Raw genomic sequence first — 26,965 nt, 5'->3', positions numbered from 1 at the left:
GTGTGACGAGTATGTGACCCAGCTGGATGACATGCAGAGGCAGCTGGCTGCAGCGGAGGATGAGAAGAAGACCCTGAACTCCCTGCTCCGCATGGCCATCCAGCAGAAGCTGGCCCTGACCCAACGCCTGGAGGACCTGGAGTTCGACCACGAACAGGCGCGCCGCGGCGGGGGAGTGGCGGCAGGCGGGCGGGGAAAAACCTCCTCATTGGCGCGGGGCAAAGGGGCATCGGCCAATCATTATGTAAGTCAGAGACATTCCTGCAGGGTCCTCCCCGAGCCCAGCGGCATCCTGGGAGGCCCCGTGGTCCTCTGCAGCGAGATTTACTTTGACCTTTGAACTCTAACCTCCATCATAACCTCTAACCTCTCATCACGCTTATGCACTGCTGAGCTTCACCGGCATGGTTCTGTCAAGGCTGTTGCTGTGACTAGGACAGTGGTGGCTAACGGTGTGCTTGTATTTACTACTATGTGATGGCTATGTGTTCATATCCAGCATGGCATGATGCTAGCTTGGCTCAGGCATACCTTTTCTGCTAGTAATGCTCACGGAGTGGCAGAATGTTGGCACGGTTGTAGCAGTAAATTCTATCAGCTCTCCTCAAACAGTCAGAGTTCAGTGTGTGTACATAACATAATCTTTTATATCTATGTTATTTCATGTTTATGACAGTGTAGCTCTTATGAAGAAGGCTTCAAGTAAAAGTGTAACTGAGTAAGCTTATGACTTTCAGACAGGCAGCAGTGCAGGCTGCAGAAAGACCTCTGCTGCTTCCGTCTGGTCCACACCATTCGGGGACCATTAAAACAGTGCAATGAAATGTACCGTAGCTGCTAAATAAAAGGGCACTGTGGCTAAGCACTTGTGATATCACTTGCTGTGATATCACAAAGTGATAACTGTGATGTGGCACATTCAGGTTTACAGATTAAGTTTCCTGGCACTTGATGTAATAGAGATTGTAGAGCAATTTTCATTACAAAGGCAAATGGAGCACTTCTAAATGAGGGTTAGTTACAAACTCTAAGGTATACATATTTAAAAAATGATATATGGGTCTAGTTTTGTGTGAATTAGCCTGGTGGTTTTGAAATGTTTAGTGAGGACTTTCAGAGTAAGGTGAAGACTGAGCGAATCTGTTCCGTACACTCCAACTCTCTTATAACCCTCATCCAGTCATCCATGTCTGTCCCATCCTCCTCATCTTCTCCTACCTGTCTGCAAAAATCTGTATGCTGGTGTAACTTGCATTTACCTCATAACTCATGATCATCCCTAACCTGCACGTTGAGTACCATACTTGTGAGTCTTCTGCTTCCTGCAGCCAGTTGCATCATGGTCAGCCAAGACTCCACTGTGCACGAATAACCCTTACCATCCTAACCCCACTGACTCCCCCACCTTACCATGCCACTAACGCAGGTAATGATTTTATCAACTTAGATTGTATCAAATGAAGACTGACCAAATGATAATCAAACTCTCAGATTTTAATGTTATTTAATTTTCTCTCCATTTTACAGTAATTTGATCAAGCCCAGTGTCCCCTTCAAAGGTTGACAGTTGCCGATGATTACTTCAGTACCCCCCGTGTCCTGAGACCCATGTCAGAGACACACACTGCTGTAATGTGAGGACTTTGATTTCTGAGTGCAAACACACACCAGAGTATGTGAGCGGAGTTGAGTGGTCAGAGAATCCCACTCATTGCTCACAGAGTAGTCTTCTGCCACTCCAAATTCGCTCCATTCATTTTGTGTTTAAAAAGGATCATTTAACAAACACCCCATCTACTTTTGTGACACTACTCATATCAACATCTCTTTGCATTAGTGGTGGGGTAGGCTAAATAAATACAACAGAATAGGCATAATTAAAAGAACATAATAAGGCAAATGCTGGCCAGAGCATGCTCAATTGAAGCAGGATAGAAGGTCGACGCTCCAACGTTTTAGAAATTCGCTCCACGCTCCAGCCAAATGAAGCACGCTCCACTTCAGTTCCACTCTGCTCACGCCCTCTGACACACACACACACACACACATATGCTCCAGGCCCCTACAGACACACGTGAAACCCCCAGGGGTTTGGTCCCTCTGTGTGGCTACAGGAAACAAGAAAGTCTCCTCGGTATGATGACCAATAGAGGTCTATTTCTATGGATATGACCGACAGTTTGATCCTCATTTGTGATCCAATCACTCACTCCACATTGTCCACCTCTATACTATTATAACTCTTGTGTCTTTCCCCCGACTACAGCCGACTTCAACTCCACGATTTACGATGGAGTCGAGTGGTGTCTAGTGTTGGCGAACTGGAGCGCCGATGTCACATAAAAACCCACTGTCGCGTGTAATTGCGGGCTATGTTTTGGGTGCTGAAATCATTGTATGTGATAGTCGCCGCTCAACTTCATCGTAAATCATGGAGTTGAGTTTAATCGACTACCCGGATGACTGCGCCATTTTAATGTATTTATTTATCTTTGTTTGCTTGTTGTAACTCAGTGAACGTGTGAGGTGTTCATAAGCTTTCTGTTGCATTTAATAATTGTTGATAATTGGAGCATTCATAATTGAATTTCAATGGAGAGCAAACCTGTGTTGATTTATATTTATTCGTAGAGAAAGATCAGAGGCAGGAACGTCATAGGAACTAAAGTGACTTGCTACAGTTTTCCCGAGGGTCAATATTCAGTGGGACACTTAGGCTAATGTAAGAAATCTTGATTGGGATAAGTCCTTTCTCTCTTTGTTTTAAATCTTGTCACATGTACTTAGATGTTTTATTTAACCTATATTTATCCAGGCGAGTCAATTAAAAACAAATTATTCTTTACAATGACCGCCTGGCAAATTTGTATAATGTTCAAGAAGTCTTTTTGGCACCTTATTCTTCTATCTTCTGGTCTTAGTTTTGACTAGTAGTGCCTTTCTGTCCACAAAAGAGAAGCTAGATTTTGTTTTTTATGTTTTCAATGTCTTTGAGAAGGAATTTGGGTGAGAGGTTTTGACCCCAGTCATTACAGATTGAGGAAAATAACAGGAACTGTGGTGAATTCTTTGAAGTGATTCTGTGATCCTCCAAACGTGCAGAATTGCACATTTAGGGGCTGTTATTATGATTTATTATTATAAAGAAAAAACCTATTTGAAACGTTTTGATACTTTAACTCTTAACTTTGGCTGCCGAGTTTAGTGGCTCGAGGCATTTACAACAGTGGCTGATTGAGAGATTACTAATGCACATACTTACTTATACTCTAGCGTGTGTGGCAAAGGTCAGGCAATGTCAATATAGAATTGACAAGAATGGAGGATCATTTCTTTGTCTGTTTTAATGCAATTTTATTAGCCCTTTTTATGTCCTCTAATAGAGTTGTTGTGACTTCAGCAAACAGAGGAGGTAAAGTCATCAACACTTCTGCAGTGCCATTTAATTCACAGGTTTGTTGATGCAATAAAAGTTACATTTATGACTTTTTTTTATCTTTTTTTTTTTTACAAGTGCAATTTAAACGCAGTATCAATATGGAAATACGGTATAAAAATGCTGTCTGTTTGCTGATGCTATATTGTTATGTTTTACTACTTACTCACAATCTTGATCCAATTTGAGTTTATCTTTGTACTAAATAACTTGTTTGTATTTATTTATATGTATGTTCGTATTGTCAATAATGTGGATTATGATTAGTGGCATATTGATACCATGTTGATGTCATTTTCCATGTTTTCTTCAAGGGACTTTGGGTGGAGATGGTGGTCGCATTCCACTGCTTGGTTCGTTGCATGCATCAACCAATGGTTGCATGCCATGTCATCGACTGACAGATTGCTATAACATAATGATGTGGTTAGCTGATAGGTCAAATACCTAACTAGGCGTTGTAAGATCTGGCAACGTCTAAGCAGTGGAATGCTCAATAGAAGCCAGTAGCCTACTTACCTATGTGGTGGTGGTGGTGGTGGTGATGATGTTGCACTGGCAAGGTGCATGCTTAGCAGTATAAACTTAACTTCAGACTTAATGTGGTGTTGTTGAGGTTATTAAAACATGTATATTGATCCTATTTCTGCTTCGGTCATTCTGTCTCCCCGTAAAATAGTCTGTGTATCAATTTAGGAAGTTTACCAACATGCATTTGTCTTTTTTTGTTGGTGCCATAATAGCATATTCCTAGAATTAGTCAATTAGGGAAATTGAGGCCTACTGTAAATCAAACGACATCAAATTATAACAAATTCCTTTTAGTAAAACTTAGATAATGTATGTTAATTCAACATTCAATAAAATAAATGACATTGATACTGTAGGCTACTTCATAGTTACTATTCAATGTACTGCTGTCGGTCTAAAATAAGATGCAATGTATCAGGCATTTCCGGGAAAGTTATAGCCACTCCCTGCAGTGCTGTCGTGATAATGGTCTCGAGGAGGGAGGGGCCACTCAAAGGAAAGAAGGGACTCCACACAATGGGAGGTTTGTAGGCGACTTCTTAAACTATAGTACTGCTGTGTTTCTTGTTTGTTTTGTCATTTACACACACACACACACACACACACACACACACATTGTCGCTGCGCTTGAACAATTAAGAACCCCGTCTGTCTTTTCGATAGTTTATGGTGGCTATGGCACTTTCAACTTCTGTTTTCTGTCGGGCTAACAGAGCTTGATAGCCTAACCTTTTGCAAAGTGTAGTGCTCCCGACAGCTACGTCTATTTCAAGCAGCATAGTTTCCGATGTTAGGCTACACCTCGTGCCCGCCTTTGACCTAATGTAACACGACATCACCAGTTGCTGTATTCTACTACCCGTTGCCACATTGTAACACATCCCATTTACTGTAAGCCAATGCCACTGACAGCGCGAGAATTTTGGACAGATACTTTACTAGCAATTACGCAGGCAGACCGAGCTGAATTCAACAAATTGTCTGAAGAGACAATTGTATAGCTACTGACACATTTGATCTTTTTCGGCAGTCTATGTTTCCGTTAACTTGTCCAGTGATTTGATTTGTTAGAAAGTTCGTATAGAAAATAGATGCGACAATTGCCTGCTAGAGTGCGTTGCCATCTATCTCGTGTCGATAAAACATCTGGACGTCATGACGTCACACCTACAGTTTATAATATTTCGCTGAAACCTGGTGTCGAATAAAAATGTAGTGGTTGAAGTGTTTACTTTGCCCATTTAGGGAAATTGCGAATTAATAAATTGGCGATAGCCTATATGCCCTCCCATCTATCTTTTTCATGTCTCGGAGACAGCGAAAACCACCATGGATAGAAATGCAATAATTTACAAATATTTCCATATACTAATAATTATCATGTGCCAACGTATAACCGCGGTTCATGCCATGGTGAAACTTGTACTCATGTAGATCTGAAATAATTGGACACGGTGAAACCTGCCAGCCAAGCAGAAAAGCAAGGGGAAGCAATTCCGGCATTCTTGGAAGTCAGGACAATCTTTGTCCTGCAAATAAACATACATTTTATGGTTGAAAAATACTATGTTGCAAGCAGCAGACTACCTTAAATGATTAGGCAATAATCATTTATTCGAAAAACACCTTATCTCAATTTTTCGCAATAACGAAAGTTCGACAAAAGAAAAATTGGTCCCTGACAAACGATTAAAAATGTCGATCTTTAGAAAATGTCTCCTATCTGCCGTTTCCATGACGTGTTTCTTGCAACATTGGTTTTGTCGAATAAAGAAACCTGCCTAGTGTAGCTATACAGTTTATGCGAGATATGTGATGACTATGGTATTGTGTTTAGATTGAAGAAAGTATACATTTTAGAATAAGGCTGTAACGTAACTAAATGTGGAAAAAGTCGAGGGGTCTGAATTCTTTCCGAATGCACTCTATCATATAGGATAGTTTCCAAAATCGAATACAATTTTCTATTGGATTCTAATGGGATATTTGTATTGGAATCCAACATGAATTTTTTTGACTACCGCAACTACAGAAGAGCTCGCTCTCCCTGCCTTTTTCATTACTTCACGATCAGAGCCGCTTGCAATGATCAGCTAGGGGGAAATCAGATTTTCAACATTTTGATGCCTTATAATTATATAAAATATATGCAACGAATTTTCCACCAAAGGGTTTCTGTGCCAATGCACCACACAACCAATAAGCAAAATATACTGACATGGTTTGCGTTTTCAACACCACAATAAATAGACTGTCAGTCTCGACAAACAAACACGTCCCTCCCTACCTTGTAGGCATACCCAGTATCGAAGGCTTGGCTTGACAATCTCTGAATGTTATTCAACTTTTTGGTGTATTCTAACATATGTCTCTTTCCATTAATCGTATTGCTTTTGCACGGTTTGGATTGGTTGATTTGTTATTTGTCAGTAAAAAAACATATATACACAAATAATTGTAAATGTGACCGAGATTGCATTGATATGTACTGATGGTTTTGTCACAAAATGTTGCTTGCTTATAGAGCATATGGCCACTGGTATTGGCACGTGCGCTGATGAGATTATTATGGACAAAAGTGCGAGATTATTTTTATTTGTCAAATGTCAGCCAAGCATCGATAATCATGTCACCAGAATAAGACTCTTGATATTGAAAGGAGCATCAACCTCATCACTGTGGACTTTCACTACCCTGTGGAGTGCATCACCATTTATTTCGTTTCCTAATAAACTGCATGCTTTCCCATAATGTGGTGCCATTTTTATTAGACAATTTACTCGAATACAAAGGTTGGAAACCGGTTGTATGTCAAGCCATTTTGAGGCTGCTGGAGTTCTATTTGGACGGACGTGGGCACGCCTACAGGAGACTTTTGAAGTAGCCTAATAATGTTACAACATTTTGACTGGTTGTGTTTATGCCACATATAAAAGATAATACATTTTTAAAGAAAAAAAGTTCAATTATAACTATTTTGGCTATATTGGAGGTTCTAGTTGCGGGAGGAATATACGTTTAGATTGGAGAAGATGCAGAGCGTGTGCTAAGATTTTTACTGGGCCTTTCTAGACCTTTATAAACTGTTGAGACTAGACCCACAACTGATCCAAATCGAAGGTAACATTCAAATCATAGGGCTTTTGCGCCCTTGGTCAAATGACATTTTCACTGTAGGCTAGAATGTTGCATTCACTTGAAAACAATGACGCAATTATTCCTTGAAATTGTGCTGTTGTAGGCTAGTATAGGTAGCATAATTCTATTGTCCCGAAACCAGATCAATAGTGGAGATTTTTGAGCTGTGTCATGTCTTCACTGTTCTTTCATGAGCCATGATGCACCTTGCCGCTCCCCTGCCTATCAGCTATTCCTATTTGTTCTTGTCGATTCATATTTAAAATGTATGCAGCTTTGGATGTGTTTGTGTGGTACACTTGCTAGTTAGCCTATTACTGATCTGGACAAATGATCCACCTACCACTGTCACTATGAACGGTGGATTAAGGGCAGGTAGGCCGTTAGACTGGTAGGCAATACTAACTTGTGGTATAGTAAAAGTTAGCACACGGAAAATCGTAGTGCGCAAGGGAAGGACCAAAACACCTTGATATTATAGTAGAGGTGCATGCAAGCGGACGAAGAAATGTGTCTAGGGTGGAATGAATTATATAGTAACACCTGTAAAAGAGTGAATGTAAAAGAGCCCGAAAAAACAATCATCCCCAAAGCCAAGTAAAATTAGATCTGTTCCGAAATCCATTGTAATTCAATCACTTTTTGGTAGTATCCCCTTTGTTTTAAACACAACTTTCCATACATGTGTTTTCCCATTGAAGAAGTGGTCAGAAAGTGACTTTTTGGACATCAATGCCAAAAGATAAATGTGCTCAAAGTTGACACATTTTGCATATGCCTATCCCACCATACATGAGACAACCATGTCTTCATCACTGGAAAATATAAACGATTGAGTTTGATATAATATCAAATGTTACAAACAATGCTGTTACGATTTTATTGTATGAATTTTTTTATTTTTATATATATATATAAAAATGGTCTTAAATCTTGAACGTCAATTATCTAAAAACGTGTAAACTCCGATTTAAATATGCGCATATGTTGTAGCTTAGACACTATTAAACATCATCTGCGGTTTCTGTGTTGTGCCGGCCATCGGTTGAGAGACAACGTGCTCTTGAATACAGCGTGGGTGTCATTTCAATCATAGAAATTTATTCTGACCCTATCCCTTCAGACTAGAGGTCACCGATTAGGGCCGATTTCAAGTTTTCATACCAATAGGAAATCGGTATTTTTGGGCACCGATTTGCCTATTTTTATTTTTTAATTATGATTTTTTTTATATACCCTTATTTAACTAGGCAAGTCAGTTAAGAACACATTCTTATTTTCAATGACGGCCTAGGAACGGTTTGTTCAGGGGCAGAATGACAGATTTTCACATGGTCAGCTAGGGGGATTCAATCTCGCAACCTTAACAGTTAACTAGTCCAACACAATAACGACCTGCCTCTCTCTCGTTCCACTCCACAAGGAGACTGCCTGTTATGCGGATGCAGTAAGCCAAGGTAAGTTGCTAGCTAGCATTAAACTTATCTTATAAAAAACAATCAATCATAATCACTAGTTAACTACACATGGTTGATGATATTACTAGATATTATCTAGCGTGTCCTGCGTTGCATATAATCTGACTGTGCATACAAGCATCCGACTGAGCGGTGGTAGGCAGAAGCAGGCACGTAAACATTCATTCAAACAGTTTTGCCAGCAGCTCTTTGTTGTGCGTCAAGCATTGCGCTGTTTATGACTTCAAGCCTATCAACTCCCGAGATGAGGCTGGTGTAACCGAAGTAAAATGGCTAGCTAGTTAGCATGCGCTAAGTAGAGGGATGGAAGCTATACTATTACACTGGCAATACTAAAGTGCCTATAAGAACATCCAATAGTCAAAGGTTAATGATACAAATGGTATAGAGGGAAATAGTCCTATAATTCCTATAATAACTACAACCTAAAACTTCTTACCTGGGAATATTGAAGACTCATGTTAAAAGGAACCACCAGCTTTCATATGTCCTCATGTTCTGAGCAAGGAACTGAAACGTTAGCTTTCTTACATAGCACATGTTGCACTTTTACTTTCTTCTCCACACTTTGTTTTTGCATTATTTAAACCAAATTGAACATGTTTCATTATTTACTTGAGGCTAAATTGATTTTATTGATGTATTATATTAAGTTAAAATAAGTTTTCATTCAGTATTGTTGTAATTGTCATTATTACAAATAATTCTTACAAATCGGCCAATTAATCGGTATCGGCTTTTTTTGGTCCTCCAGAAATCGGTATCGGTGTTGAAAAATCATAATCGGTGGACTTCTACTTCAGACCACTGCAATTTAGCTGGTACTCACACCATTGACATTTAAATTGAATTGAAATTGTATCTAATTAATAATACTACAAAGATGACTGCAGGCCCACCCACGATTGCATCTCAACTTAAATGGTTACGTCCATTCTATTATATATTTTTATGATTTCAAACGGTTTCCTATGGAGGATTGACAGTATAATTTAAAACAACAGATATTCCCATTTAAATCAATATTCTCTCGTGTGTGGACCTCCTATCTTTTTGTAATTTTTTAAAATTTTATTCTTATATTAGTACATTTTATCAGCCAAAACATGACAACCACGCTATATTCAAGAGCATGTTCTGTCTCAACCGATGGCGAGCACAACACAAGAACTTTAGATTACGTAAACTAGGGACTAAGCTACAACATATGCATACATGAGAAAATTGGACTTCACGCATTTTTAGATAATTGACAAAGGAAAAAAACAAACGTCATTATATACATCTCCATAAATGATTAAATAGTTTGACAACCCTGTTTTTAAGCTTTTAAATCATATCAATCTCAACCATTCATATTTTCCAGTGTCTCATGGTATGGTGGGGTATCCAAAATTAGTAAACTCCAAAAAGTCACATTCCGAGTATTTCTACAATGGGCACACCATTGACATTTAAATTGAATTGAAATTGTATCTAATTAATAATACTACAAAGATGACTGCAGGCCCACCCAAAAGTATGTAGACACATTCTCATTGAACATCTCATTCCAAAATCATGGGCAATAATATGGAGTTGGTCCCCCTTTGATGCTATAACAGCCTCCACTCTTCCAGGAAGGCTTTCCACTAAACGTTGGAACATTGGTGCGGGGAGTTGCTTCTATTCACCCACGCGCATTAGTGAGGTCAGACACAGATGTTGGGCCTGGCTTGCAGTTGGCATTCCAATTCATCCCAAAGGTGTCCGACGGGGTTGAGGTCAGGGCTCTGTACAAGCCAGTCAAGTTGTTCCACACCGATCTCAACAAGCCATTTCTGTAGTGACCTCGCTTTGTGCACAGGGGGCATTGTCATGCTTGAAACAGGAATGGGCCTTCCTGAAACTGTTGCCTCAAAGTTGGAGGCACAGAATTGTCTAGAATGTATGCTGTAGCATTAAGATTTCCCTTCACTGGAACTAAGGGGCCTAGAATGAACCATGAAAACAGCCCCAGACCATTATTCCTCCTCCACCAAACTTTATAGTTGGCACTATGCATTCATGCAGGTAGCGTTCTTCTGGCATCCACCAAACCCCAATTTGTCCATTGAACTGCTTCCACTGCTCCAGAATGCAATGGCTGCGAGCTTTATACCACTTCAGCCAATGCTTGGCATTGTGCATGGTGATCTTAGGCTTGTGTGTGGCTGCTCTGCCATGGAAACCCATTTCATGAAGCTCACGACCAACAGTTACTGTGCTGATGTTTCTTCCAGGGGCAGTTTGGAACTCGGTAGTGAGTGTTGCAACTGAAGACAGACGATTTTTACGCGCTACATGCTTCAGTACTTGGCGGGCCCATTCTGTGAGCTTGTGTGGCCTACCACTTCGCGGCTGAACCGTTGTTGCTCCTAGACGTTTCCACATTACAATAACAGCACTTACAGTTAACTGGGGCAGCTCTAGCAGGTCAGAAGTTTGACAAACTGACTTGTTGGAAAGGTGGCATCCTATGACGGTGCCATATTTAAAGTCACTGAGCTCTTCGGAACGGGCCATTCTACTGCCAATGTTTGTCTATGGAGATGGCATGGCTGTGTGCTCGATTTTATACACCTGTCAGCAAGTTTTCAAATCAAAAGGGGTGCTGTCAAAAAGTGATTGAATTCAAATGGATTTACCCTACAGCTTAGCTTATGCAAAATGCTGCCATATATGTCAAGTTGCCGGTGGTTCTACAAAAACAAGAGACAATTCAGAAAGATGTTAATAAAATCCATTTTTTGTATCAAGTGAGAAATGTCTCTTGCATGTATGTAGATCTTTGTTTTCGTCGCAAAGTGTTACGCGCTGTCGTGTACTTCTACAAGTGGCCACGGCTGCGTCGCATAGAACCGACCAGTTCCTTGCAAAGACGCTGGGAAATGCTAGATGTGCGGCAGTTAAGATGGCAAGGAACCTCCTCAGGATGTACAAAACATGGATTTAATGAATGTCTTTCTGACTTTTCTGTGGTTTTTGTAGAAACCACCTGCAACATAGTTATCACATATCTCGCGTAACTGTAGCTACGCTGGCACCTGATAGTCTTCGGTAGCCTATACTTGCCTCTTCAGACAATTTGTTGAATTCATTTTTAGCAATCTGTAGGTGGTGCCAGTGAGGCATCATGCGTATGTATTTCACCCTAGAGTTACTAAATGCACTTGGCTATTTTAGGACGAGCAATGTTGAGGTCGACCTCCTGGCATAGCTTTCCTATTCTTTAAAAACTTTTAAATTCATGCATATTTTTAGCCTGTTTTGAGATTTCGCTTCCCTCGTTTGTTTGTTGACATATCCTCATTATCAGCAAGTGAATCCTTCCTTATCCTGGACCTAATATGAACTGTGTTCGGTGCGAATCATTTGCCATTTTAATCATGTTGTGATTCGTTCCCACGTGACTGTCAGACAGTTTCCATGACCAGCTATTGGAGGACAGTCGGTTCCTCAGGACAGACCGTCGACTGGACACAGAACTAGTGGATAAGCTCATCCTGCAGCTCAACAGGATCTACCCACAGATCCTCACAGACAAGGAGGCCACCAAAGTGAGTAACTTCCTCTGGACAAATTAGTTTGACCCAAGGTCATTTGTAACTTCCACATGCAGAGATCTTTGCTCTAAGAGATACTGAAATGTAGCGAATGACTGCTTGTTCAGGCAGCTGTGGTTTCAAGCAGCACTTTGTTACATCTACACTATTTTAACTCAATCTAAGCATCCGTTCCATTTCCAGACTCTGTTGAACAGACCACTTGAACATGAATTTAGTTCCAGAATGTGCAGTTAGTCAATTGGTAGCCCCTTGTGGCCAACTGTAACAAAACATGTCAAATTGAGTAACAGGCTAGGTGTGCACAGGACATTCATTTCTGGATTTCGAAGGTAATCACTTACATTCAGAGAGAGAGAGATCGAGGTATTCTACACACATCTGGAATTCTGAATATGATATGATGATCCAGTTTAGGGACCTTGATGTGCCCACCTGCGTCCGACTGGCCGAGCTCCTGGCTCACCTGCAGGGGAAAGGTGAAGAGGCCTGCCGGGAGTTCTACCGGGCGCTTCACCTGCATATGGAAGAGGTGTACTTCAGCCTACCAACACGCCTCCGCCTCAGAGGTTAGTCCCTCCGCCCCGACAGTCAGTCATTGGAGAGCTAAGATTTGCTCTCTTATTATTCACATGAAAATGTTTTAGTCTTTTTCTGTACACTACTGATGGTATATTTGCATCTAAAAACCTGCATAAATGTAATCCCTTTCCCAGATTCTGTAGACCCGTTCACGATTACAGCCTCACCCACCCAGCCGAGATATGTGCTGAACGACCGAGGTAAGCATACACACAGAAAGCTGAAACTCTGTCACACATACAAACACGCGTACTGTAGACACACATGCTGCACATACCTTTCTTTCTCAGTCTCCTGTTCTCTCTCTCTAGGTCCTCTGTTCTTCCTGAGTTGTTTTGGTGTTGCGGTGGGGATGGCTCTACTGTATTACTATGGCGGTGAGTACAATAAGTCCCTTCCATTTTTTGTATTTCTTTCCCTACAGAAAAAAAACAGAAGTCATTATGTCGTATGGCTTTTCTGTACTCCTAAACAGATTATTTTGAAACCAAGCTAAGCTTAACATTGCATCTTCATGTTGTGCCACAAATCAAGCTCCACATCAAACTTGATTTTAAAGGGTATTTAAAAATCGCAACCCACTTTGAAGTGTAACAAACAAGAAGCGGTGAACGGGATGAATAAAAGACACATAAAAACCTCCCATGGTGTCTGCCCCTCTTACTTGACGGGGCAGGCTATTCCGTAGCGCACAGACCAAATTGTGTACACCTATTCTGTTTCCTTTAGGTTGAAGTTGTCAGTTTTATCATGCTTAGTTGTTAGGGAATAAAACAAAGTGTAAACCGTCCATGTGTTGTCCTACAGAGGCCAAAGTAACAGGGGGAAGCGGGGCTCTTGGCATGGCTGCTCTTGGACTGGGCCGACGAGCCAGAGAGGTTCTCATATGGTACGCTGAAGACCCCATCAGGAAGTAGTCTGTGTCTCCACTACCACAGCAAAACAAGCACTCCAAAGGTGTTTCCGGACATCCATAACACACTACACAAATACCCTTTTCACATTACCATGCCAACCTGAACCAAACTGTGCTGGTTACAGCAACTGTGGTCGATGAGTAACTGGGCCAGTTGATTACAGCTTGGTTTGGCTCAGTTCAGTTTGTTTCAGTGGTGTGAAAAGCCAGGGGATTATAACATTGTACATACTGTATATAGCAGTTTTTGGCTTTAGGAATCTTGAGGGTTTTTTGGACAATTTGTCATATAGCAACTGGTTTTCTTATGAACTTTCATTGTCTTCATAATGGTTAGATATTAGACATGCGTCTTCTCTGGTGAAAGGGACTATTATCACACTAATGCTCTGTTACTGAACAGCATCTTGTCAAGAGCCAGCCTCCTTCCGTTGTTCTTTTGGTGTGGTTTGGACACAGTGTACAGAAACCAATAAACCAGACTCACTTTAAATGAACCTTTCCTACTGAATGTGTTGTACTACTTGCAGTATGCTCAGGAAATTGACGTTAGGAAACATCAAACGGCAAAGGAGGGTATTTATCAAATAGGATGTTTATTTGTCTACTTAGCTTACTGAAGGAAACCAACCAAGCACTACGTTTTATTGCAATTTGAATTGTAATATCATCTCTGTTATCAGGGAGGATCTATAAATGGAAAACATGATGCCTTTCAATTTGATCAATCCAGATCCACTATGCTTGTAGCTAGATTAATGTGTGACCCAACCATATCAGAGCAATTGTAATATGTTCACTAGAACTATCACATTATAGCGGTTGATTACACTCTTTTTGAGTGACAGTAGTACTTAGTTACTGTTTTTGAAAGTGTTCATTTTGTTTTTATGCCCACTGAAAAGCCAATGCAAAGTACAATTCAGGTCTCAGCCGTGTTTCACCTCGGTCTGTTTCTCTCTCACTTTTCTCTAATGTTATTAAGTGTTTTCAAAGTTCTCTCTAACACAGTGTAAAGCCATTGTTCGCTAACTTGCCTTAATCTGTGCTTTGTTTGGTACAGGAAATATTGTTCATGGGGGAAGTAGATTATAACGGTTATAATGTTTTATAGTAGGGAAAAGTATACAGCCTACCTGATATATATTCAGTGTGTAGACATATGAGACTGTCACAGCTCCATCTACTCTGTGAGGAGAAAATCCTGACTCCCATTTAAGTCAAATGGACATCAATGCATAGCTAAGTGGTTTTAGTGGAAGTTAGGCTTCTCCCCACATTCTCTTAACTGCCTCATTCTCACAAGTGCCAGCATTATGATTTATATAATTGTATGACTTTTCACTATTTACTGTTTTCAAGCCTTTCTATCGTGGACAATACAAAACAATATCTGGACAAATTGTTAGTTTTCATTTACAAACTTCATTTCAGAATAGTACAGTTTTCTACTGCATACAGTGCATCAAACAACAAAGTGCATTAAAAGTGGGGCTAAAATATGATTTGGTCCTTCATTTAAAAAAATAGAAAATGCCTTCAATCATAAAAAATATATATATATTGGCAAAGCTTAGGGTCTAAACATGGCATGAAATATTATATATTTTTTTACACATAAATTGTGATGGTACATACTGTACGTTGCATAGATCTGAGATCACATATAAGGCAGCAGGCAAAGTCTGACTGTCCGGTTGTAAAATTCAAGTAACTTAACATGAGAATTTTGGGTAAAAATCCACTAATTACCAACATTTTGCAACGCTAGATCAGTGGTTCACAAACTCTTCACACCCCTCTTGTTGACGGAGAGAACATTTAGCAGGTTTAAAGCACATTTCCTGCAATTCTATACACTCGGCAAGCCTGCCCAGGGACTGTGGTTGAAAATTAGCCGGCTGGCTAAAACCGGCACTTTTACTGAAAACGTTGATTAATGTGCACTGTCTCTGTAAAAATAAACTCGACTCAACATGAACACACAGAATATGTAGGAAATGAGCTTTAATGGAGGGCCATGGAGGGCAATATTTTTGAGAGGCATTTAAAAGCTAATTTCCTACATTCTACACATTTTGCTGTATCTTGTGTGTGTTCATGTGATAGCTGAGTGACTCAAACAATACAACAAAATCAATGGGCTAAAAAACACAGCAGCTGGGTCTGTACAGCTTGAGTATTTCTAGAACAAAGTTACCATGACAGCAACTCTAAGATATGAGATACTTTAGTGTATGTGGACACCCCTTCAAATGAGTAGATTTTGCTATTTGTTTGTCAGTGACAGTCTCTCTCTTCCCATTCAAATATTTGTTTTCAACAAAAAGTTCAGTAAAAGACCCATGTGATTCCATTTGATATTGCGAGGGTTGTTTTGTTTGCTCTTTGCGCTGTCTATGCGTCGGTATATTGTCTATAAAAGTGGATCCTCGTGATTGTATCGTTTTTCCCTAATAAAGGCCTAATAAAATATTTCAAATGATAGGCTCTCTGTCTCTGTCTTTCTGTCTATGTGTGGTGACTTAAAGAAGAGTAAAGGTAAGGCCTCAACATTTTGCTGAATTAACATCTGTCTGAAGATTTACATGCTAAGAATCACCACTGTGTGTGTGTGTGTGTGTGTGTGTATATATATATATAAAATGGATATAAAATAACCCTGATATGTACATATTTATAAAGGCAACACATTAACACTGTTGGTCATTTGAACAATGTATTGTTCACACAATAGCGAAATATGAAGTGTGACAGGATCGTCATGAAGTAGGGTCAACCTGATTGTGACTGGCCGCTTGTATGAAAGGCCAGTGGGAATCCTGTATAACGAATCGATCCATTGTCTTTGGTGTCACAGAGAATCTGATGGAATACTGGATCCGTCAACCGCTCTTGCTTGTAAAGTAGCAGTGATTTGGTTCGTGCAGCTATGGCATTCCGGTATAAAACATTTACTTTAAGATTCACCTTTGTGCATTCTAACTGTAAGTCTGTACAATACATATATTTATTAAACTCAAGTAACCTGACAATTTGACACTGATTACCAAACACTTGTTTGAGGGTTTCAACCATGGGTACACGTTGGCATATTATGTGTGTATTGTGCATATGACACCAGTATAATGCCTGTATAACTGTAATAACTAATGACCAGGGGTAAGGAGTGAGGGCAGTTAAGAGTTTTGATTGGGCTTTTGGACACCAAAGGCCGTAATAAAGACGTTGACTACAACGATGATGAAGATGAGTGCTGTGGCGATGTTCTCCATAATGTTCAGCTTGAAGTGGGTGCTCTCATCGTTCAGGTTCCACTTCACTGCAGAACAAGAGAAGAACACAAACATGTTGCGGATTAGCTTAGTGGCTCCAAGCATATCCTCAGCTCATAGAAAACAACCAACAGAGGGAGCTATGTCAAAAGTTGTTTCTAAGACTGGGGCCCTGTTTGAATTCCCTAAAAGTGCATTCTTCCTCTTCCCCTTGACGTAATCACTGAGTAGACAATATTGGACAAGTGAACTCAAGGGCTCCACCACATGGTGGTATTCACCTGTCCAGTCATTTCTGATCCTGCCTTCCTGTAGGAAGGAAAGGGAAAGGGGGGATACTCTGAATCAGAGAGGTGCAGGGGGCTGCCTTAATCGACATCCACGTCTTCGGGGGCAGAACGACAGATTTGTACCTTGTCAGCTCGGGATTCGATCCAACAACCTTTCGGGTTACTGTGCTCTAACCACTAGGCTTGATGCACTTTTAAATAATCAGACTGACGCCTGGCTTTTGAACCATCAAATATCCAGTGCCGTCATGTTTAGCTAATCATTATTGAACCATGTGATATGAAGATACGGCATTTTACATTTCCTACACTCAGGTGAATAGTTTTTTAGGACATTAATTATATGCCTCACTAGAAAGGAATGCCAATATGTTGTTGTGGGGGTTGTTGTGAGAGTTGAAGCCCAGTTAAGCATTTTTCACATGCTGACTCAATAGAGGCACACCTCCTGTAACGTTAGCAATTCTGCCTGAGGACATTAAACTGAGTATTCCTAATTTGAACCAACTGAGAGGAGAAATACAATGGATATACAAACACTGTCTCCAATGGTCCCGTTCTTTAACTCTCCCACCCACACAATGGGAGCCCCTGGCAGGGGAAGATACGGACATTATAGCCAGGTACACAGACAATAACAGAGAAAGCCATTCAAACATAAAGTAGGGTCAGAAACATGTAGGGAGTTTATCTGTTCTTGGAGCTGAGGAGAAACAATGGCACCGTAAACCAAGTGTTTATGTCTCATCAATAGGGTCAGGAGTTTGTCAGGTCACATGGTCAGGAAAGACTCTTGGCCCCATGCCTCCTCAATCTGTGGCTACGTCCCAATTATCCCTCCTTCCTCCCAAAGTGTGCATTTCCCTTAACTGATTTGAAATGAAATGACTGGAACAAGAAATATGGTGGAAACTCCTTTTAGTCCATGCCTATGCCGATCCAACGCTTTTAGATTTGTGGAAAGTATTAAATGACTTCACTCTTCAGGAGAAAGGAGATCTTATTGGGTTACTGCGGTCAGTATGAGGAAGAGGACTTTGCTGGTTTGAGCCAGACGGGAGTGACTACGACTTTCTTAATAGCCTCTGAGGGGATAAATAAAGTTGAACAGAACTGAGACCCACCAATGAAGATGAGCAGGACGCCCACGGTGATCTGCAGGATGAGGGATATGGAGATGAAGGTGATCAGGGGGGTGTAGAAGGTGAAGTCTGGACCCTGCTCCAGGACGGCCTTCAGCTGGGAGGCGTTGGCCATGAGTAACGCCACGTCCAGCATGCTCTCTGCTGCGCTCTTCTTATTAGCATACCGGTTCATGTTTATAGGCTGGCCTGCCTGCCTCCGATTCCCGGGGCCTTGACGCCGCTCCTGGACATAGAGAGACTTAACGTCAGTACAACATAGACAGAGACCGATAACACACCTGAACACAGAGGCTAACATCAGTGCACTATCGATAGCGACAGCAGACCAAGCACCAGGAACCTGAACACAGGAGACTGACGTCAGTACAACATAAATATTCAGAGATTTAACACTGGCACATCACTGTTAGGACTTAGTAGAAAGCTAGATTATATGAATGTTATTGCCTGGTACTCCCTGTATATAGCCATGTTATATCGCCTGGTACTCCCTGTATTTTGCCATGTTATTACCTGGTACTCCCTGTATATAGCCATGTTATTGCCTGGTACTCCCTGTATATAGCCATGTTATTGCCTGGTACTCCCTGTATATAGCCATGTTATTGCCTGGTACTCCCTGTATTTTGCCATGTTATTACCTGGTACTCCCTGTATATAGCCATGTTATATCGCCTGGTACTCCCTGTATTTTGCCATGTTATTACCTGGTACTCCCTGTATATAGCCATGTTATTGCCTGGTACTCCCTGTATATAGCCATGTTATTGCCTGGTACTCCCTGTATATAGCCATGTTATTGCCTGGTACTCCCTGTATATAGCCATGTTATTGCCTGGTACTCCCTGTATATAGCCATGTTATTGCCTGGTACTCCTGTATATAGCCTGGTACTCCCTGTATATTGCCTGGTACTCCCTGTATATAGCCATGTTATTGCCTGGTACTCCCTGTATATAGCCACGTTATTGCCTGGTACTCCCTGTATATAGCCATGTTATTGCCTGGTACTCCCTGTATATAACCATGTTATTGCCTGGTACTCCCTGTATATAACCATGTTATTGCCTGGTACTCCCTGTATTTTGCCATGTTCTTTTTTACTCTTATTGGTATTCTTTATTCACTGTGTATTTAATCATTGTGTCACTTTCTATTTTTTACAACAAACAAATGTTATCCTTAACTCTGCATTGTTGGAAAAGGACTAGTAAGTAAACATTTCACTGTTAGTCTACACCTGTTGTTTACGAAGCATGTGACAAATGACATTTGTTTTGATGGGGAAATATGGGGGAATTCTAGTGATTTCTGCAGTTGCTCTGCTGTGGTATGTGGGAAAGGAAAGTGTTGTGGGACTTTTAACAGGAAGTGTGACCATGCACATGTTTCTCACCCACCCCATAATGACCAAGTGAAAAAATGTTTAGCGGGAGGGGAATTCTGGTGATTTCTACAGGGACTGCTGTTCATTTGTGGGAAATGGCCATTGTTACGGCTCTCTGCACAGATAACTGCTAGAAAGGACGAGAGGTCTAGTGCCATGACTCCTCTGCAATTTCCTTCCAACCAGGGTGTAACTACTGTAGCTGTCAACCAAGAGGAAGTTGGATAATATGAATGTAGAAAGCAGAGAGGTGTGTCATTGTGTCTTAAGTGATGCGGAAGCATGTTTTGTGTGTGTGTACTGAACATGTACTACTTGAGTGTATTGTAGAGCAGTAGTGAATACTGTTCAGTAACAGTCCATTCGTTGTAATTGTTAATTGTATGAAGGAACTGTAATTGTCGTATAATCAACAGCATGACAATGACTATTAATGTCAGAATATAGCAACGTTATCAAATGAGGAGGACTGAGGAACACTTCTCCTAAAGTATGTGCTACTATACTATGGTAATAACATTGTGTAGTACAGCAGTGAGGAGTGGAGAGGAGAGAAGCAAGGCCAGTCTAATGAGTGCCATTCATGACACATGTTTACCAACAGAGTAAACCCCAGGAATCCATTACAGCAGAACTGATGTCATGCTGTCTGCCTCAGTGGTCAAACAAATGACCGTGTCTATATATCTTGTCCTGTCTCAGCTTCCCGAAAGTTTGCATTTATTTCAAGTAGTTCAGAATGCCCGCTCCAGCTGTGAGCCAGTTTTACTCGGCTTTATGTTGCTTTACTCTCTCCACTAATTCAGAAAGGCATAGGGAGGGCATGACTGTACGGTGATGTAATTACATTGTTACGTCATTGGAAAAGTGGGCCCCTAACCCAAACATTACCCAGGTTTTTGTGTGGGTTAAAGGACAGAGTAAAACAGAGAAGTCCACATCCACATGCCTCTTGCCACCTCTGAAAACACACAAAGCCCACAGAGGGGAAAAGTCTCCTTGTGACCAAGGCTAGCGATGACTGGACAGTTAGTTATCTCTGAGAAGCAGCCTGCTTTCCCTCACTGCCTTATCACCCTCAAATTCCTGCACTCATCTTTCTTTCTTTTGTTTATTCCATTCTCTCTATCGTTCCCTTTCTACGGCCCTGTTTTGCGTGTGCCATTTTCCTCACTCGATCTTGTTGCCCATTTTTCTGCATGCCCTTCCGAGGGCTAGTTTCACGTACTGCTGTGTTCATGGCGACGTTCTAGAAATAGGCCTACTGAAAAGGGTGAACTTCCTCAAATTCCGTTTCTCATAGTCCATTACCTCCCCTCGTCTTCCTTCTTTGTTGTCCGTTTGGTCTGGTTATCTGTCCCACTCCCTCTCTCTCGGGCTGAGGAGGGACTCACCTCTACCGCTGATGTCCCGAGTGTTATAACACGCAGAGATACAGTACATGTCACGTAATTCCCTGTGACGGCAGAAACCCTTCTTCTGCGGGATTGTTGAGTAACAGATAGATCATTGTAGGTCTGAACAGACACTGCTGACTAGTCAGTGTTGTTACTCATGTAGAGATGGGTGTTCCTTTTAGCTCTTCTATTTATTTTTTCTTCTCTGCCCTTGTTCATACACCGGTAGTACATCCACTGAACAACTGTTGTTGTTTGACTGTGAGCTTCACATGTGGGCTCTTTTCGTGTTGCTTTTAACTCGTCAATGAGCCTAAGCCACAGGTTTTTGATCAACACTGAAGGGTAAAAAAACAACAACAAAGCGTGACGATCACAGGGTTTTCAAGGGAGTTCGGTCAGGACTTTTCTGAGTAACCGAGTCATCGTGGCCCGAATGTCAATGATTTCCAGAATACCAGGCCATGATGTCACTTTGCTCACAGAGCAGAGCGGTCTCAGACTGGACACCTCCTTTGTGTTGCGCATAGCACTGTTTCAGCCACTATGTTTTAAATGAGGTGTGAAATTGCCTAGGTCATAAACAATATTGTGCTTCCTTATTTCTGGACTGTCTGAAATAGGCCTGGATAATGTCTTGCAAATGGGTTTTAAAATCTATCAGACTGACAGGACACTGTGTGCTTTCTGATGGTGCCAAGTCTGGTTTCCTCAATATTATAAAAGGGGTACCGCTGAGGTTGGTATTGGGAACTGTTCTCTTTACTATTTATGTAAATAATATTAGTCTATGTATTAAATCGTGCAATATTCATCTGTATGCAGACAAAACGGTTATGTATGCCGTAGCCTGGTCAACAGTCGGTGCAATGTTGGAGCTGCAATCTGAATTTGTTGCATTATGGAAAGCCCTGGTTGATTTAAAACATACTTAATATGCTGTTCTCTAATTCATGGGAACATTTCTCAGGGGGGCTACATATTCACTCGTTGGATGCCTCTCTTATCGAGCGGGTTCTGCCTATACATATCTCGGTGTTTTGGATTGATAAAGATCTAACATTTCAAAAACATGAGCTAGTGAAAAAAACTCTGATTTAATGATGTATTAGATCTTGCTTCCATGAACAGAACGAAACGGGTTGTGCGGTCAAACTTTCCTGCCAGGTCTTGACTATGGTGACATCGTTTACCGGACGGCAACAGCCACTAAACCAGTGGGGACTTGGGGAATTCTGCTGCTTTAATCCTCATGGTTATGACCTCTTGGTGTTGTGTAACAGGAGTTTAAGCAGTGACTGAAAACTTAGGTGGTTTCCCCCTTAGTATCGGTTCACAAACATATGTTCCCTGGATACCCTCTGATTAATTTTTAAGACACACCAGTGGAAAATTAGTTACTGCTGGTGGTTTGATCACTGTGCTCAACAAAGTGGGTTACATTTGAAAATCATCAAATACATTGAACAATGTTAAACATTAAATGTATGAAACACTAATATTATTGTTATATAACTCAAACAATTTATTCAAGTTTTTAAAAAAATCCAAAACAGGACATTACATCAACTCAATAATATAGAGTGTAAATTTGCTGTCTTCATTCTATCATGTAGATTCAACACTTTTATTTTTAATTCATTTTTACATTGAATACTCTTCAGCTGTTAGACTTCCTCTAACCGTTTTTAGGTTATAACTGAGTTCTAATGCATCACAGATTTTATAAACAATTGATACATCTCGTTATTGCCATCTAGCTACCCAACATTGTTGGATCAAATCCTTGGTTGAACAGTGAAAGTGATACTTTTCCTCATTTGGGTTTTCAAACACACATTATTTGAAGGTTGGTCACTAGGCAACATAAAATCACGTGTTGTCCAAGTTGCATGCAATAAGGAATTCCCCTGCTGTCGGTAGCCTAAGTCAGGGCAGGGCGGCAGGGTAGCCTAGTGGTTAGAGCGTTGGACTAGTAACCGGAAGGTTGCAAGTTCAAACCCCCGAGCTGACAAGGTACAAATCTGTCGTTCTGCCCCTGAACAGGCAGTTAACCCGCTGTTCCTAGGCCGTCATTGAAAATAAGAATTTGTTCTTAACTGACTTGCCTGGTTAAATAAAGGTTAAATAAAAAAATAAAAATAAAAAAGGGCGCATGTTGTGGCTCCCGAATGGCGCAGCGGTCTAAGACACTGCATCTCACTGCAAGAGACGTCACTACAGTCCATGGTTGTAATCCAGGCTGTATCACATCCGGGCGGGAGTCCCATCTGGTGGCGCACAATTGGCCCAGCGTCATCCAGGTTTGGCAGGAGTATTGCATCATTGTAAATACGAATTTGTTCTTAACTGACTTGCCTGGTTAAAAAGAAAATGATGGTCTCACGCCTACTCCTCAACAGGTGCGCTTTGGACTAGAATGAATGAGTTTATTTGATTAGCTGTAGGCCTTGTAGTAGAAACCCTGACCTATTGTCCCAAGGTTCGCGTGACAATGGTCTTTGAAATAGGCCTAAAAAGTGATCAAGCTTTGTTTAGGACAGGCTATGCTCAGTTGCCAAGTGTTGAAGCACCCTGCAGCCACTGATAATGTAATAAAATGCCAATAATGTAATAAATATGCCGAATGCATAATGTAATAAAGTTTTTTGTGTAGATTACTACATTATGTTGTGGGTAAGAGATATCCATGAATAGTGTAAAAACTTTATCCAATATTGTAATATTCACTGCCCCCCCCCCATGCATATCAAGTCTCATGCTTCAGTAATAGCTGACTTCACACCAAACCACATTCCTGAACAGTAGCTTGAAACCTGACTTTCAAAATACACATTTGACCCCCAATACACACCCACAACCCCAGTCAGTGAGTCAGTCTGACTGTCTGTGTAAATGATGGCGAGAGAGTGTGTGCGTGCTTGTGCATTTTTTTCCGTTGCAAACTACTACTAAAATCTCAAATGTTATGCAATGTTTTTATAGATATAACCCTGTGAACAGCATCACAAAATGGCTGCCTAAAGTGGTAAGGACTTTGTTTCATGGTCCCACAAAGGTTTTGTCTAGTTCCCGGTTTGTCCCGGGGACGTTCACAATAATGTTTTTAGGACATTCATGGGACGTTGTTTCATGGTCTCCTGGAGGTTTTTGAGTAGTTCCCGGTTTGTCCCTGGGATGGCCCAGAGGGCATTTTTTGGGACGTTCTCGGGATGTTTTGTCATCATCCCCTGAAGGTTCTTGTACCCGGCTTGTTCGCTTGTGTGTTTCAAAGAGCTGTCAGTCAAGGCAGGGTCATGAATAATAGCTCCCTGCCCACTCAGCCTGTTCTTTCAGGCTTCCTGATAGTTAGAGATGAGAGAAAAGGTACAATATCTTCCATTTTTAGCTTTATAATAGTGAACAAATATTATGGGTGATGTTTTGGTAATTCAAAATAATTTTTTACTTGGAAAATAGGATGACTGTGCGGGACCTTTAACACTTTAACACTGTTATTTCTTTTTTTAAACTGTGTGACTATAATATAAATACATTTAATTAAGATAAAATATCTGAAATAAATATCAGATAATAAAGGCCAGTATCATCTTATTTACTTAAATAAAAGAGAATAAATCATCTCAAACTGCAGTCAAATGATTTGGCTCAGAAGCAAGCACCAACAAGCTTCACATTGAGCGTGGGAAATGAGCTCTACAAAGTAAAAAGTATTATTATTATTACTATAAAGACAGAGAAATACACATGTAAAAGCTTAATTAAATAAAGGAATATTCGTGGGAATAATAGCCATAATATACACAAGAGAAAGGAGAATGGAATATATTTGAAAAGCCATTTATTTAAATAAATTGAAGCAGCCTCCATGTGCGAATGCTATTTTTCAAACATTTTGATATTTCTTAGTGTCTATTGTGCAAATAACGTTATTTTTTTATTGGAGAAAGAAAACAAGTAGGCGACCAGTAAGGTGCAATAAACTTTTGTTTGTGATCTATTTACAGAAAATATACATATAGGAACAAAGCAGCCTGAATATCAGGTCGTGCAACTGCAATGTGTTTCAACTGCTTATATGTACATTACATCTGAAACTGTTCTTTAGAGATTGCAACCCCACGCACAGTGTGTTTAGGGCTCCCCGTCTACCTTCATTCCTCCTGGGCCTATTGATCCAGTGCTGGATGAGTACCAAAGGCTGCTTTGTGAAGACATATATCTAAAAGCCTCTGTCCCTTATGCCAGAAACATATTTACCCATTCGGACAAACATGCCCTTAAATCTCCAGAATGACACCTCTATTGTCATCCACCTAGTGGACAAGGTAGGTGCTGTTAATGTACAAGGTTACACCGTCTTTAAGACTGAAGTACTCAAGGCAACGAAATGATCAGACGCTCTATAAGAGACTCACAAAAAAAAAAAAGCTTTTGGCTGTAATCGAACAGACTGTCTGTCACTGAGGGTATGTGCAATGGTGATCTCACCCCAAAAAAACTTACCTCTTCGTCGGCATGTCCGTTCATTTCCATGAGTTCAGTCGCCATATTTGCCTCTTAACTATTGAATTTGAAATAAAGCGGGTTAAATTCCAAAAGTATTGTGGGAGTTCGTGTCGTTGTTTCGCTGCCAGTGTCCGCCAGGTCTGTCGCTGTGTGAAATAAAGACTATAAGATGTGGAAGAGTGCCTACCACCCGTCAACGAGGGGCGTTTCAACACCCGGGCTCAGGAACTGAAAGTAGATCCAGAATCGTCATGTTCTGATCTATAAGGAGAGCCCCTTTTCATTTGGAATGAGAAACAAGAGTTTCACAACATAAAATATGCAATAAAGGGTTTTTATGAAATTATGTAAATTGTCATTGATCTGATCAAGCCTTTCAAACTTTGGGTTACGTCTGATATGTATAGCTTTTAACAAAACATCTTCCTAAACACCATGTCAACATCAATCGAATAGCCTAAGGCTTATTTTCGACTGTAACACCAGTGTTACACTATTGTATAGGATACAAGAGAAATTGTGTTTTCATAGCACTGACAGAGAGAACTTGTGAAGAGCAGAATCAACAACAATTTCTGCATAATCTCATACTGAACAGTTGCTTTGTGAAAAGGTGTTAAAGTTCACTGTGAACCATTTTTATGTAAATGACAGCTGAAAAGTATAAGTGGCCTGCCTGGCTTTGGCCTCAAGTGAGACAGGGGGTGCCGGCCCCCAAATGGAAACAGAAAGGTATTTTTAGGTAAAACACTGGGGTAAATCCTGTATAGAAATGCACCATAACTTTTGTAGAATGAGTCAGAATAATGATACAATTTTCAGTGCTGAATGAAGGTGCCACATTGCGTACATCTTCAGAAACAACACCTCCACTACGTTGATTCTCAACACAGGGGCCCCACAAGGGTGCATGCTCAGCCCCCTCCTTACTCCCTGTTCACCCATGACTGCGTGGCCAAGCAAGCCTCCAACTCAATCATCAAGTTTGCAGATGACCCAACAATTATAGGCCTGATTACCAACAATGACGAGATGGACTACAGGGAGGAGGTGAGGGCCCTGGCAGAGTGGTGCCAGGAAAATGACCTCTCCCTCAACTTCAACAAAATGAAGAAGCTTATCGTGGACTTCAGGAGACAGCAGAGGGAGCACACCCCTATCCACATAGGCAGGACCGCAGTGGAGAAGGTGAAAAGTTTCAAGTTCCTCGGCGTACACATCATTGACAATCTGAAATAGTCCACCCCACACCTCAGGAGGCTGAAGAAATTTGGCTTGGCCCCTAAGACCCTCACAG

At 40.9% G+C, this 26,965-nt stretch overlaps 3 protein-coding genes across 7 annotated transcripts in view; 2 read left to right on the top strand and 1 right to left on the bottom strand.

The window, feature by feature from the left end:
• The window catches only part of LOC115142710 (protein bicaudal D homolog 2-like), a 45,615-nt gene extending 41,536 nt beyond the window's left edge, over positions 1 to 4,079 (top strand). Inside the window, exons 7-9 of one of the 5 annotated variants that reach the window (XM_065001684.1) lie at positions 1 to 244; positions 1,329 to 1,426; positions 1,528 to 4,079. In XM_065001684.1, the coding sequence (XP_064857756.1) occupies positions 1 to 244; positions 1,329 to 1,421 (337 nt within the window). In that variant the 3' untranslated portion in view covers positions 1,422 to 1,426; positions 1,528 to 4,079. Of the gene's footprint in view, positions 1,427 to 1,527 lie in introns of those variants that run through there. The other 4 variants (XM_029682370.2, XR_010458785.1, XR_010458786.1 and 1 more) reach the window with 4 other exon arrangements.
• Positions 4,080 to 4,386: 307 nt separating this feature from the next.
• On the top strand, positions 4,387 to 16,150 carry LOC115143712 (caspase recruitment domain-containing protein 19-like). Its single transcript, XM_029684185.2, has 6 exons — positions 4,387 to 4,490; positions 12,022 to 12,161; positions 12,580 to 12,736; positions 12,884 to 12,949; positions 13,061 to 13,126; positions 13,557 to 16,150. The coding sequence occupies exons 1-6, from the start codon at positions 4,433 to 4,435 to the stop codon at positions 13,664 to 13,666; spliced, it is 597 nt and encodes a 198-aa protein (XP_029540045.2). The 5' UTR covers positions 4,387 to 4,432; the 3' UTR covers positions 13,667 to 16,150.
• On the bottom strand, positions 15,658 to 25,877 carry LOC115142712 (ninjurin-1-like). The gene is made up of 3 exons (XM_029682373.2): positions 25,666 to 25,877; positions 18,355 to 18,598; positions 15,658 to 16,987 (listed from the first exon to the last, which is right to left on the bottom strand). Exons 1-3 carry the CDS (start codon positions 25,708 to 25,710, stop codon positions 16,845 to 16,847), a joined length of 432 nt encoding a protein of 143 aa, XP_029538233.1. The 5' UTR covers positions 25,711 to 25,877; the 3' UTR covers positions 15,658 to 16,844.
• Positions 25,878 to 26,965: the final 1,088 nt, after the last annotated feature.

Source organism: Oncorhynchus nerka, linkage group LG15, assembly GCF_034236695.1.
Source record: "Oncorhynchus nerka isolate Pitt River linkage group LG15, Oner_Uvic_2.0, whole genome shotgun sequence".
In the NCBI taxonomy this organism is placed as follows: domain Eukaryota; kingdom Metazoa; phylum Chordata; class Actinopteri; order Salmoniformes; family Salmonidae; genus Oncorhynchus; species Oncorhynchus nerka.
The sequence above is the reverse complement of the archived record's forward strand: the minus strand, read 5'-3'. Positions and strand labels throughout refer to the sequence as shown.

What these genes read in the sequence shown, in the direction of transcription:
- LOC115143712 (XM_029684185.2), top strand. Translation starts at nt 4,433, where the DNA reads ATGGTCTCGAGGAGGGAGGGGCCACTCAAAGGAAAGAAGGGACTCCAC. An exon ending in GGGACTCCACACAATGGGAG is followed by an intron (nt 4,491 to 12,021) that starts GTTTGTAGGCGA and finishes CGTGACTGTCAG; the next exon opens with ACAGTTTCCATGACCAGCTA. An exon ending in AACACGCCTCCGCCTCAGAG is followed by an intron (nt 12,737 to 12,883) that starts GTTAGTCCCTCC and finishes TCCCTTTCCCAG; the next exon opens with ATTCTGTAGACCCGTTCACG.
- LOC115142712 (XM_029682373.2), bottom strand. Translation starts at nt 25,710, where the DNA reads ATGGCGACTGAACTCATGGAAATGAACGGACATGCCGACGAAGAG. An exon ending in ACGGACATGCCGACGAAGAG is followed by an intron (nt 18,599 to 25,665) that starts GTAAGTTTTTTT and finishes CTCTATGTCCAG; the next exon opens with GAGCGGCGTCAAGGCCCCGG. An exon ending in CGTCCTGCTCATCTTCATTG is followed by an intron (nt 16,988 to 18,354) that starts GTGGGTCTCAGT and finishes CTTGTTCTGCAG; the next exon opens with TGAAGTGGAACCTGAACGAT.